This window comes from Trachemys scripta, chromosome 11 (assembly GCF_013100865.1).
Source record: "Trachemys scripta elegans isolate TJP31775 chromosome 11, CAS_Tse_1.0, whole genome shotgun sequence".
NCBI classification, from domain to species: Eukaryota; Metazoa; Chordata; order Testudines; family Emydidae; genus Trachemys; species Trachemys scripta.
In genome coordinates this window covers 49,341,690-49,354,096 of record NC_048308.1, presented here as the reverse complement: position 1 = coordinate 49,354,096, position 12,407 = coordinate 49,341,690, and the positions used below count along the sequence as shown (strand labels likewise).

General features: G+C 46.1%; 1 protein-coding gene across 4 annotated transcripts in view; it reads right to left on the bottom strand.

Annotated features, from left to right (window-relative positions):
* PMS1 (PMS1 homolog 1, mismatch repair system component) overlaps window positions 1-12,407 on the bottom strand; it is an 85,893-nt gene that overhangs the window by 25,227 nt on the left and 48,259 nt on the right. For all 4 annotated transcript variants that reach the window (XR_004647748.1, XM_034786489.1, XM_034786490.1 and 1 more), the window contains 2 exons: window positions 3,496-3,618; window positions 309-452 (listed from right to left, as the gene is read on the bottom strand). Coding sequence is in view for 3 of the 4 variants with exons in the window: in XM_034786489.1 (XP_034642380.1) it covers window positions 309-452; window positions 3,496-3,618 (267 nt within the window). In the remaining variant the exon portion in view is untranslated. The remainder of the gene's footprint in view (window positions 1-308; window positions 453-3,495; window positions 3,619-12,407) is intronic.

Below are 12,407 nucleotides of genomic sequence, written 5' to 3'. Positions count from 1 at the left end.
GAAGGGAGCATGGCTGAGACAGGGGCTAGTATGATAGTACACAAATGATCTTTAAAATCAAATAAATGGTTACTCATTTGATTCAATAATTTTCAAATAGTCATGTTACAAGGGCAGCCTATCATATATGAACTACTAAAGCCTCATTCCTGTAAAGACTAATGTATGTGCTTAATTTTAACCACCTGATTACTCACACTGAAGCAAATGAGTTATGCATGAGCCTAAAATTAAATGTGGTAAGTCTGTGTAAGATCAGGGCCTAAGCAAGCAATACCAATTTAAAAATAAATTAAAATATAAATTACCTTATTATGAAGTAAAACTTGAGTTTTATCAGGTGTTAAATTAACATCCACAGTGGAGCCAGGTACAGTAATATTAATAAAGAAAACAGGGTACGAACGAGAAGAATCTTTATGTGACTTCAGATTATAGTACCGTCGAACCAGCTACAGATAAATGGAACAAAGGAAAGTCAGTAAAAGTAATAAAATAGACCCAAAAGGTACAGAAGCAAAATACTACACTATACAAACAGTTTTTAAATTGTATTTTGTCAAATTAAAGAAGATGCTAAAACAAAGAAGTTAAAAATGTCCTTTTGGGGAGCTCTGTACACCAGGAAAATCCTCAGTAGGGCATTTGCATGTGGTTTCCACTGCCTTTGTGCCACATAAGTCCCAGAAAATCTGCTCCAAAGTATTAATTGTGGCTCCATGAACTTTCTGAAATAATATATTTAGCCCACTTGATATATTTGGAGAAAAAGGTAATGTACGGTTCTATTCAATGCCCAAAGTGGGCAGGAGATCCAGCACTTTTTTCTAGGACAACTGAACACCATTATCTCTGAATTTTTAAAAAATAAAAATATATGTATATATTGTAATATTTTGAAATAAATATTGTTTCCTTTGAGGAAAGAAAAAGGATGAATGAGAAGGTGGCATTCCTACCACGTCCACCAATGTCAAACTCACCCTCTTCCTCAGATCAGGATTCATTTGCAATTTAAATAATAGAGATAAGCTCTCTCTGGAACCCTGACTGCGCCTAAGATTTTCTCCAGGTCTCCCTCCCCCCCCCAAGTCTTCTCACTTCTCTTATCTCCTGATGGAGTTAAAACCTCTCACCTGCCACCAACAGACTACAGAACTATTCAGCAGTTATTTTTAGGGTTTTATCTCCTGCTAACAGGGTGGGTGAATAGTAGTATTTGCGGGGCAGGTGGGAAATCAAACAAGAATTATGTAATAGAACAGAAAAGAAAAAGAAAAAAAAGTTAAGGATAAGGGTAAACTGCAGAACAAATCTTTTTAAATCATGCAGTTGTAATATACCCACATCACCCTCAAGTTCTGTTCTCAGCAACAAACTGAACTACAGTTGTATGATATATACAGGCCTGTCGATGGGGGGAGAGGGGAGGAAGGGCACAAGGGGGCAATTGCCCAGGGGCCTGGGCAATTTAAAAGGGCCCAAGGGCCCCCAGCCGCCACTGCAGGGCGCTTAGGCGTGCGAGATTGCTCCGGGCCCCGTGCTTTGGGGGGCCCCGCAGGCCGGTGTCGGTGGTCCTGGAAGTGACGTATTTGTCACTTCCACCTTGGGCCCACCCCCCCCCCCCGAAGGACGGCCCTGGGGGCCAGAATTTCTGTTGGCGGGCCTGGAGATATATCACTTTTTTCTTCCTTCTTAGGATAATAAAGTGTGAAACTAAAATCTCAGGCTTACATATTGTAGTTCAGGTACAACGATTATTTCAGCATAACTTGGAAAGATTTTTTTCTTAGTAGATACACTTTCACTTGTAGGGGGACCAGATCACTGACAGGAAATATCGGGACACGGGGGGAGGGGGGGACGGGGGGGCAAAAAAATAAAAAAAAGCTGTTTTGCAGGTGCTGGGGGAATTAGCAGGCGGGGAAGGAGCCACTGGAGCGAGAGGCGCGGGGCTCCGGACCCTAGCAGCGGTGGGGGAGAGCGGCTCAGGGCCGCGTGAGTGGGCTCCTCGGCCTGCCCCGTAGGGGGATAGCGTCCCCACCCCGCACCAGCATGTTTCGCCGGCCGCCGCAGGCCAGTTAAGGAGCTGAGTCCTCCCTCCCCCCTCGTCCTGGCTCCTCAGCTGAGCGGCATTCCTCCTCCCTCCAGGCTTGCAGCTGGAATGCCGGCACAAGCCTGGAGGGAGGGGGTGGTGGCCGGCTTCCAGTTCCTGGAGCTGGTGAGTAGGGACACCGGGGGGGCAGGCAAGGGGGCTGCTCCCCCAGGAGGACAAGGGGGGGGGGGCGCGCGCAGCTGAGGAGCCAGGACGAGGGGGGAGGGGCTGACTCGGCTCCTTACCTGGCCTGCGGCGGCTGGCGCAACATGCTGGCGCGGGGTGGGGACACTACTCCCCTACAGGGGCAAGGAGCCGGCCGGGGTACCCCCCAAGCCAATAAACTTTACATGGCCACTTGTGCGGCCCCGAGCCGCTCTCCCCCACCGCTGCCGGGGTCTGGAGCCCCCCTGTCGCCCTCCTGGGGGGAGCAGCCCCCTTGCCAGCCCCCCTTGCCCGCCCGGTGCCCGTACTCACCAGCTCCAGGAACTGGAAGCCGGCCACCACCCCCTCCCTCCAGGCTTGCCCCGCCATTACAGCAGCAAGCCTGGGAGGGAGGAGGAATGCTACATGCTTGGGGAAGAGGCGGGGATTTGGGGAGGGAGCCAATGGGGGATGGAGGGAGCGGAGTCGGGGGGCGGGGGGGACAAGAGCCCTTCCGGGAGGGCAAAATTTCTTGTTTATCCAGTGTCCCGACCACACATCGGTCGGGACGCGGGACAAACAAGCAAATATCGGAACAGTCTCGATAAAATCGGGATGGCTGGTCACCCCATTCACTTGTAACCCAAAGCTGTGTAAATAAAGCTTTTGTTATAAAATCTTGGTGAGGGAAGGGGAGGAATGCCACTGCCCCATTCTACCTCAGAAGACAGCTCAAAATAAGACACAAAAGTATTATTATTATTGTTGTTTATATGTATTACAGTAGCACCCAGACCAAACACCCCAATCAGGGATGAGTAAACATTATTCTGGGCACTACATAAACATGAAGTTTCTATCCAAACAAGCTTAAAGTCTAAATAAGATGGGAAGCACGGCCTGTGGGATATAGGAGGCAGAGGACTGATCTGACTTGACTCTTCTTAGAGGTTGTCAACCTGATTTCAGGTTGTGTTGAAGAAAGTTTCATATAACTTTGGGTCCCAAGTGAGAATTATTTGATTTTCTCCATCACAAAAAAAAAGGGGGCTTTGATGTAGTCTTTAATTTTGTTCCCACAATCAACTGTAGTGCAAATAAGTGTTTAGATCCCTAAAGTACCCCATTTGTGTATGTATTCAGACTTTCAAAAGCTAACATTTGCACCTTCAATTAATTTACACCAGCTATCAATTGTGGGCAGAAAGTTAGAAACCTCTCTTTATTCTATTGAATTAGAAGTTGGGGTATGGTACCTTTAATATTTCCTTTTGATGTACTGGCCGATTGTTTATATAGATGAAACTCCTTTCTGAACTTGAAAGACTTGTCAAAGAATTGTCTGATTCAGGTTTTGGAAGAAATCCAGAGAGAAATACCTATAATTGTAAAACAAGTACAATGATCAATAAGAGAAGTCTCCCCACACATTTTATTTGTAAAGAAAACAGATAACTCAGATTAATTAGCTCAAGATTCAAATGATCCAAACATGCATTGCCTTTCAAAATTATCAGAGAAATCAATAAAAGAATTCTTTAAAAAGAGCTGAAATAGTTTATGTTTTGCCTCTATTCCTGTTGAATTTATTGAGAAATCCTAGGCCCAGATCCTGTGCTACACCAGAGCGCTACTCAGTGCAGCAGATGGGGTGTTGACTGGGGCCTACAGAAGTGTCTTTACGCCATCTTTGCTCTCTCCCTTTCTAATCCTTGGAGCAGTCTCAAGGGCTATTCTGCAACAAGGAACTGTCGGAGCATGATGCCACCTTTGTGTTCGTCTGATACCTATGGTTGCCAGTTTGACCCCTGTACATTTTAGAGGCATCATTTCAATGACTGTTCCATAGGCAGGAATTGCTCTAAACACACCCTCTCCTGCTCTTGTCCACCCTCTACACTGGAGGAAACCAGGTGAGCGTAACATAAAGCAGGCTGTGTCAGTTCTCTGCTGGCCAGGGATTCCCCCACATTAGGACACCTCTGAAGTGGTTTTGTGTGGCCAGCAGCGCAAAGCAGCTTTAACAGAGGCCAGCATCTAGTCCCCCAGGTCAGTCTTACAAACTTATGAATATTCAATTCACTTTTCTGCATAGTTTTAAAGTGATATCAAATTTACGAAGTTTAAACAAGAAATCCTTGAGGCATTCTGATGCCTGTCTGAGGCATACGGATGTGTTCTTTTATGTGTTCTAGTCTCATTTTAAGATGCCAGCACATTCCTTGTGTTCTGCCTGGTAAAGCTAATGTTTGATAAAACACAGAACTCAGAGGATTGACAAATGATTAGTAATGGAATATGGGGTCCTTCACCCCTATCATCTCTAAGACATCAGTTCAAATTCAAGACAGACTCAACACACATTAATGTTGCTACCATGATACCTATACAGTAGCCTGTGTGAAACTGGTCTCCAGTCCAGTTCCAAATAGACATCATCCACATTGCAAAATCTTCTACAACTGGCATGCTAGTTGGCAGGTTCAGCAGAGAGGCCAGGGAATGAATGGACATGGGGATTAAGCCACTAACTCACTTCCTTGGGTTAGGGCTGAGGCACACTTGCAGGCAGACTGGGGAAACTTGATCTGCAATTGCCTCTCCTGTACCTGTTCTACCTGTAATGTGGGTGAAATAGTCAAACATGGAAGCCTAAAGTTAGGCACCTAAAATCAAAGTGGCCTGATTTCAAAGATGCTGAGCACCCATGACTCTCACTGACTTCAATAAGAGCTTTGTCAGGATACTGATATTGAACCAAAGCCCACTGGTTCCCTAGAGAGCACACCTAACCTCTGTGCCATGGGGGGTGTGCTGAACCATCACCCCTGGTCAACACTAGTCACTGTCAGGATGCCAGTATTGAACTCAGACCCATCACACCCTTAGGCAACATCCCTAGAAGCTACACCACAACAGTGCACTATATTGCTGGCTCTGGTCTGCCTTTAGCCCACTTCAGCCACTGGCATTACAAGCTGTGAGTGCTCAGCACTTTTGAAAATCAGGCCAGTTTGATTTAGGTGCCTAACTTTTGGAACCAAGACTGAACATTTTGTCACAGCCTTTTTATTTACTTAAATCAAAGCTAATAAACATATGAAACAGAACAGATAATCCTTTGGCTTCAGTGTAACCCTTCGTGATTCCTGGTTAGCTACTTCACTTCAGCAAGCTATTCATTCCCCTAGCCCTGCAATGAACATTCTGTGCCACAGCTGGAGTGTTCTGGTCAGCAACGGTTATACACATAACTAAATGCCATTGGTCAAGTTAAAGAGGTGTCAACTGTCTGTTGGACCATTATCAGGAAAAACAACTAGCTGCTCTCTTACATTTTATTCTGCAACTCTATCATAGACAATCTAAATGTCACTCTGTTTTACATTTCAGCTTCTTTTTAAAATTTTAAATGCTAGACACAAGTTAAGTCACTTCAAACAATAAAACTTTGCTAAACAAATGGACAACATTAAAACACAACTGGAAGGCTCTAAAATCAGGCAGTTAAGAAGTTGCCATATTCAGACTTAGTTGACTGTTACTAACTGTTTAAAACTATTTGGGAAGTCAGCATGCACTGTAACAGAGTTAATGAGTGAAGATTTCTAAAACTGGATTGCACTGGTAAAATTGTTATCTATTAAATAATCACACTTATAATACAAAGTTTTAGAAAAAATAGATAAGCAAGGAATCTTGATTTTAAGTTAAACCAGTTGTTTAAAAGTATCAGAGGGGTAGCCGTGTTAGTCTGGATCTGTAAGGGCAGCGATGAGTCCTGTGGCACCTTATAGACTAACAGACATATTGGAGCATGAGCTTTCGTGGGTGAATACATGCATCCGACGAAGTGGGTATTCACCCACGAAAGTTCATGCTCCAATACGTTTGTTAGTCTAGATGGTGCCACAGGACTCTCTGCTGCTTTTACAGTTGTTTAAAGTGATTTATGATTATTATAGGTGGGGTTTGTAGCCCCACTTTCCATTATATGACCCTTTTTTCAAGTTGCTTACAACTTTGCAAAACTTTAGCTGTTCGGGTTGAAATTTTCCATGCGTTGTATCTGACTTTTGGGGGAACATTTCACCTAAAATGGTTCAGCTCATTCAGAGATGAGAGGTAGGGGAAAACATATTTTTGAAAAATTATGGTGATTTTTTTTAAGAAGCTCTAGCAACCCCATGCTTTGTGACTTTAAATTTGATGGGCGGAGTGGGTCTTTGTGTCAGGGATGTGCCTTTTGCAACCTCCACGAAAATTCACCCAAATTTGGTCAAGTTAGAAGACTTTGGGGAAAAAAATCAGTTTGGACATGCTCAGGAGAGACTTGCTAGATCACAGCTTAATTCCCCAAAGATTTTGTCCACACTGGGCATCCTCCAGGTAAGGGCTGAGGAGGACTTTCCTTGCAACTGCAGTTCCCAACTGTTCTGGGTCATGCTGGGTCCAGATCCAGATCCAGTACCTGGACTGAGAGCAGGGAGCCTGCCTCTCCTGTGCTCTTAATACCCTGCTGACATCCAGGCAGCCATTGAAGTGGAAGGTGCCCGATGCAAAGACAGAGGGCACAAGAGCTGGACCTGGTGGGGGAGGGAACGCGGTAGAATGGGGCAAGGAACCTGGTGACAGGAGACTGAGGTAGTGGGAGAAAGGGAAACTGGGAGTTGATGGGGGAGACTGGGAACTAGTAAGGTGGGGAGGAGGTGATGGGGATAAGGAGAATGAGAACACAAGAAGCCATGTTGCAGAAGAAGAACTGGAGCAGGCTGGCAGAGATTGGAACAAAGAGCTTGGTGGAATATTGAGACTGAACAAGAGGCCCAGTGAGGGAGAGTGGGACTGGGAGCCAGTGGGGAATGTGAGCATGGGGATGCCTGGATTCGGGGTGGGCAGCACAGATCAGATGAGGAAATGGGAGAGGGGAACTAGGAATGGCTGGGTAAGGAGACTAGGACTGGGAGTCCAGAAGAGGAGACTAGGACTTGCTGGGCAATGAGACAGACTGGGATGAGTGGAGACAACAGGTTGGTAAGGAGAATGGAAATGGGACAAGGAGATGGAGCAGGGACAAGACAAGACTGGGACAAGGACAGGGACAGGTTGGAGGGAAAGGCAGAAGAATCTGTACCTACTAGAGTACACTTTCCTTCAGAGTCTGAAATGGAGTCCAAGAGTCCCGAGTCTCACAATTCCTCTAATGTAAGTAAACATATGTAAAACTCTTGGGCAAAGCTTATCATCCCCCTTTAGTGCTGGTCCACAGAGGATCTCAACCTATTACTACTATCAATTACTCTCTTAGCTCAAGTGGGAGGGGACGGTGAAGTGGATCCAAAGGTTCCAACCCTGCTGATGACCCATGTGGCTCTCAATATGATGCCACATGATAGAATCATAGAAATGTAGGGCTGGAAGGGACCTTGACAAGTCATCGAGGCAGGACCAAGTAAACCTAGATCATCCCTGTCAGGTGTTTGTCCAACCTGTTTTTAAAACCTCCAATGATGGGCAATCCACAATCTCAATTGGAAGGCTATTCCAGAACATAACTACCCTTATAGTTAGAAAGTTTTTCCTAATATCCAACCTAAAGCTCCATTGCTGCAAATTAAGCTAATTACTTCTTGTCCTACCTTCAGTGGACATGGAGAATAATTGATCAAAATCCTCTTTATAACAGCCCTTTACGTATACGAAGACTTATCAGTCCCCCCCGCCCCCGTCTTCTTTTCTCAAGACTAAATATGCTCTTTTTTCACAGTCAGGTTTTCTACATTTTTTATCATTTTTGTGAGTCTTTACTGGACTCTCTCCAAGTTGTCCACATCTTTCCTAAAACGTAGTGCCCAGAACTGGACACAGTATGGCAGCCGAGGCCTCACCAGTACTGAATACAGCAGGACAATTATCTCCCAAGTCTTACATACAACGCTTCTGTTAATACACCCTAGAATATTAGCCTTTTTTACAACTGCATCACATTGTTGTCTCATATTCAATTTATGATCCATTATAACCCCCAGATCCTTTCTCGCAATACTACCACTTAGCCAGTTATTCCAAATTTTGTAGCTGTACATTTGATTTGTCCTTCTCAAGTGTAATATTTTGCATTTGTCTTTATTGAATTTCATCTTGTTGAATTCAGATCAATTCTCCAATTTTTCAAATTTGTTTTGAATTCTAATCCTATCCTCCCAAGTGCTTTCAATTCCTCCTAGCCTGGTGTCATACACAAATTTTATAAGCATACTCTCCATTCCATTATCCAAATCATTAATGAATTACAGAATAGCGTCAGACTCAGGACAGACCTTTGCAAGACCCCACTATATATGCCCTCCCAGTTGATGAGTACTCTTTGAGTCTGGTCTTTCAACCAGGTGTGCACCTACCTTATAGTAATTTCATCTCTAGACCATATTTCCCTAGTTTTTTTTATGAGAATGTCCTGTGGAACTGTCTCAAAAGCCTTACTAAGATCAAGATATATCACATCTACTACTTCCTCCTTATTCACTAGGCCAGCAACCCTGTCAAAAAAGGAAATTTGTTCTTCACAAATTCACGCTGGCTATTCCTCATAACCTTATTATCCGACAGGTGTTCACAAACTGATTGTTTAATAATTTGTTCCAGTATCTTTCCAGGTATCGAAGTTAGGCTGATTGGTCTATAATTTCCTGGGTCCTCTTTGTTTCCCTTTTTAAAGATAGGTACTATGTTTGCCCTTCTCCAGTCTCAAGGACTTCATCCATCCTCTAGGAGTTCTTAGAGATAATTGCTAGCAGTTCCAAGATTGCTTCAGCCATTCCTTAAGTACTCTAGAATGAATGTCATCAGGCCCTGCCAACTTGAATACATCTAACTTATCTAAATATCCTTTAACCCGTTCTTTCCCTATCTTGACTTGCATTCATTCATGGAGAATTTGTTTTTTCATTTTGCTTTTTAAACAATCTAGGAAATTATACACCCACATCCACACAGTTAAAAGAATGTTAAGTTTGCAAAATGAAGAACTCAAAAGATAGGAAATGCCAGAATTAAGGTTGTCTGTGCAACCTTAATTCTGCCTTGTGTGTGTGTATGTATTATGGTACAGTCTTCAATTACATGATCAAATGATATTTTTCCAAAAAGATGTTTGCCTCATTCAGTGCTCAGGTCAGATGAATCAGGATGGGGATGAATCAGAGTTGTATAATAAAGGAGCCTTGTCTGTGGGATTCTGCTTCATTTGTTGCAAAAGTTGGGAGGTGTGTACTGAATGAGGCAGGTAACTGCAGGAAGAGAAAGGACAGTCTCAGAGATAAGGCAGCTGAATTCTGCCCAGCAGAACTAAATTCTATCCCTGCCTCTGCTACAGAGTCCCCGTGTGATGTTAGGCAAGTCACTTAAACCAAACTAAGCAAAGGTGGTCGCTAATTGTGTGTTCCTCATTTTCTGGATGCCTGAATTAAGACCCTGGGGGGGATGATCTGTAGAAGTTCTGAGCAGTCATGGAAGATGGGAGACATTCCAGAAGACTGGAAAAGGACAAATATAGTGCCCATCTATAAAAAGGGAAATAAAGACAACCCAGGGAATTACAGACCAGTCAAGTTAACTTCTGTACCTGGAAAGATAATGGAGCAAATAATTAAGCAATCAATTTGCAAACACCTAGAAGATAATAAAGGTGATAAATAACAGTCAGCATGGATTTGTCATCATGTCAAACCAACCTGATAGCTTTGACAGGGTAACAAGCTTTGTGGATGGGGAGAAGCAGTAGATGTGGTATATCTTGACTTTAGTAAGACTTTGATAATGTCTCGCATGACCTTCTCATAAACAAACTAGGGAAATACAACCTAGATGGAGCTACTATAAAGTGAGTGCATAACTGGTTGGAAAATCGTTCCCAGAGAGTAATCATCAGTGGTTCACAGTCATGCTGGAAGGGCATAACGAGTGGAGTCCTGCAGGGATCGGTTCTGGGTCCGGTTCTGTTCAATATCTTTATCAATGATTTAGATAATGGCATAGAGTACACTTATAAAGTCTGCGGACGATACCAAGTTGGGAGGGGTTGCAAGTGCTTTGGAAGATAGGATTAAAATTCAAAATGATCTGGACAAACTGGAGAAATGGTCTGAAGTAAATAGGACGAAATTCAATAAGGACAAATGCAAAGTACTCCACTTAAGAAGGAACAATCAGTTGTACACATACAAAATGGGAAATGACTGCCTAGGAAGGAGTACTGCGGAAAGGGATCTGGGGGTCATAGTGGATCACAAGCTAAATATGAGTCAACAGTGTAATGCTGTTACAAAAAAAGCAAACATCACTCTGGGATGTATTAGCAGGAGTATTGTAAGCAAGACATGAGAAGTAATTCTTCTGCTCTACTCTGCACTGATTAGGCCTCAACTGTAGTATTCTTCCAGTTGTGGCGCCACATTTCAGAAAAGATGTGGACAAATTTGAGAAAGTCCAGAGAAGAGCAACAAAAATGATTGAAGGTCTAGAAAACATGAGCTATGAGGGAAGACTGAAAAAACTGGGTTTGTTTAGTCTAGAGAAAAGAAGACTGAGGGAGGACATGATAACAGTTTTCAAGTACATAAAAGGTTGTTACAAGGAGGAGGGAGAAAAAATTTTCTTCTTAACCTCTGAGGATAGGACAAGAAGCAATTGGCTTAAATTGCAGCAAGAGCGGTTTAGATTGGACATTAGGAAAAACTTCCTAACTGTCAGAGTGGTTAAGCACTGGAATAAATTGCCTAGGGAGGTGGTGGAATCTCCATCATTGGGGATTTTTAAGTGCAGTTGGACAAACACCTGTCAAGGATGGTCTAGATGAGGGGTCTCAAACACGCGGCCCGCGGGGTGATTTTCTGTGGCCCGCGAGCCCCTCGCAACCCCCCTGTCCTCCCCCAGTGTTTACCAGAGCGGCGGCCGGACATGCACCGGGAGCAGGGCAGGCTCTCTGCCTGCCCTGCGCCGCTCCAGGAAGAGGCTGGAACGTGGGGAAGGGGGGGCAGAGGGGCTGTGTGTTTCTGTTGCTTGAGGCAGTGCCCCCAGCAGCTCCAATTGGCCGGGAACGGGGATCCGCGGCCAATGGTAGCTGCTGGAGGCGATGCCTCAAGCAACAGAAACACACAGCCCCTCCCCCACCTTCCAGCCTCTTGTGGGGGCAGGGCAGACAGGCAGGGAGCCTGCCCTGCCCCTGGTACGCGCCGAGCCAGATCCTGCCCCCTGAACCCCTCCTGCAGCCGAACCCCCTGCCCTGAGCTCCCTGCCGCACCCTGCACCCCGACCCCCTGCCATACCCTGCACCCCGACTCCCTGCCTCACCCCTCACCCTTCCTGCATCCCAACCCACTGCCCTGAGCCCCATGCTGCACCCCTCCTGCACCCCAACCCCCTGCCGCACCCTGAACCCCTCCTGCACTCTGACCCCCTGCCCTGAGCCCCCTGCTGCACCCTGCATCCCGACCCCTGCCCTGAACCCCCTGCCTCACCCTGCATGCCTCCTGCACCCTGACCCCCTGCCCTGAGCACCCCGACCCCATCCTGAACCCCCTGCCACACCCTGCACTCCTCTTGCACCCCAACCCACTGCCCTGATCCTCCTGCCGCACCCTGCACCCCTCTTCCATCCCAACCCCTGCCCTGAGCCCCCTGCCGCACCCGACACTCCTCTTTCACCCCAACCCACTGCCCTGATCCCCCTGCCGCACCCTGCACCCCGATCCCCTGCCCTGAGCCCCCTGCCGCACCCTGCACCCTGACTGCTTGCTGTACCCCTCACCCCTCCTGCACCCCACACCCCAACTCCCAGCTCTGAGCCCCCCACCACACCCCATATCCCTCCTGCCCCCCCTGGGCAGGGAGGGGGCAGAGTTGGGGTGGGGATTCGGGGAAGGGGTTGGAATGGGGGCAGGGCAGGGGCGGGAAGAGGCAGGGCAGGGGCGGGGCCTCATGGAAGGGGTGGAGAGGGGGCAGGGCCGAGGGCGGCGGTGGTCGGGGGGAGGTGTCAATTATGCGGCCCGTGGGCCAATGTACTAGTCCTCATGTGGCCCTCATGGTCATTTGAGTTTGAGACCCCGGTCTAGATAATACTTAGTCCTGCCTTGAGTGCAGAGGACTGGACTAGATGACTTCTCGAGGT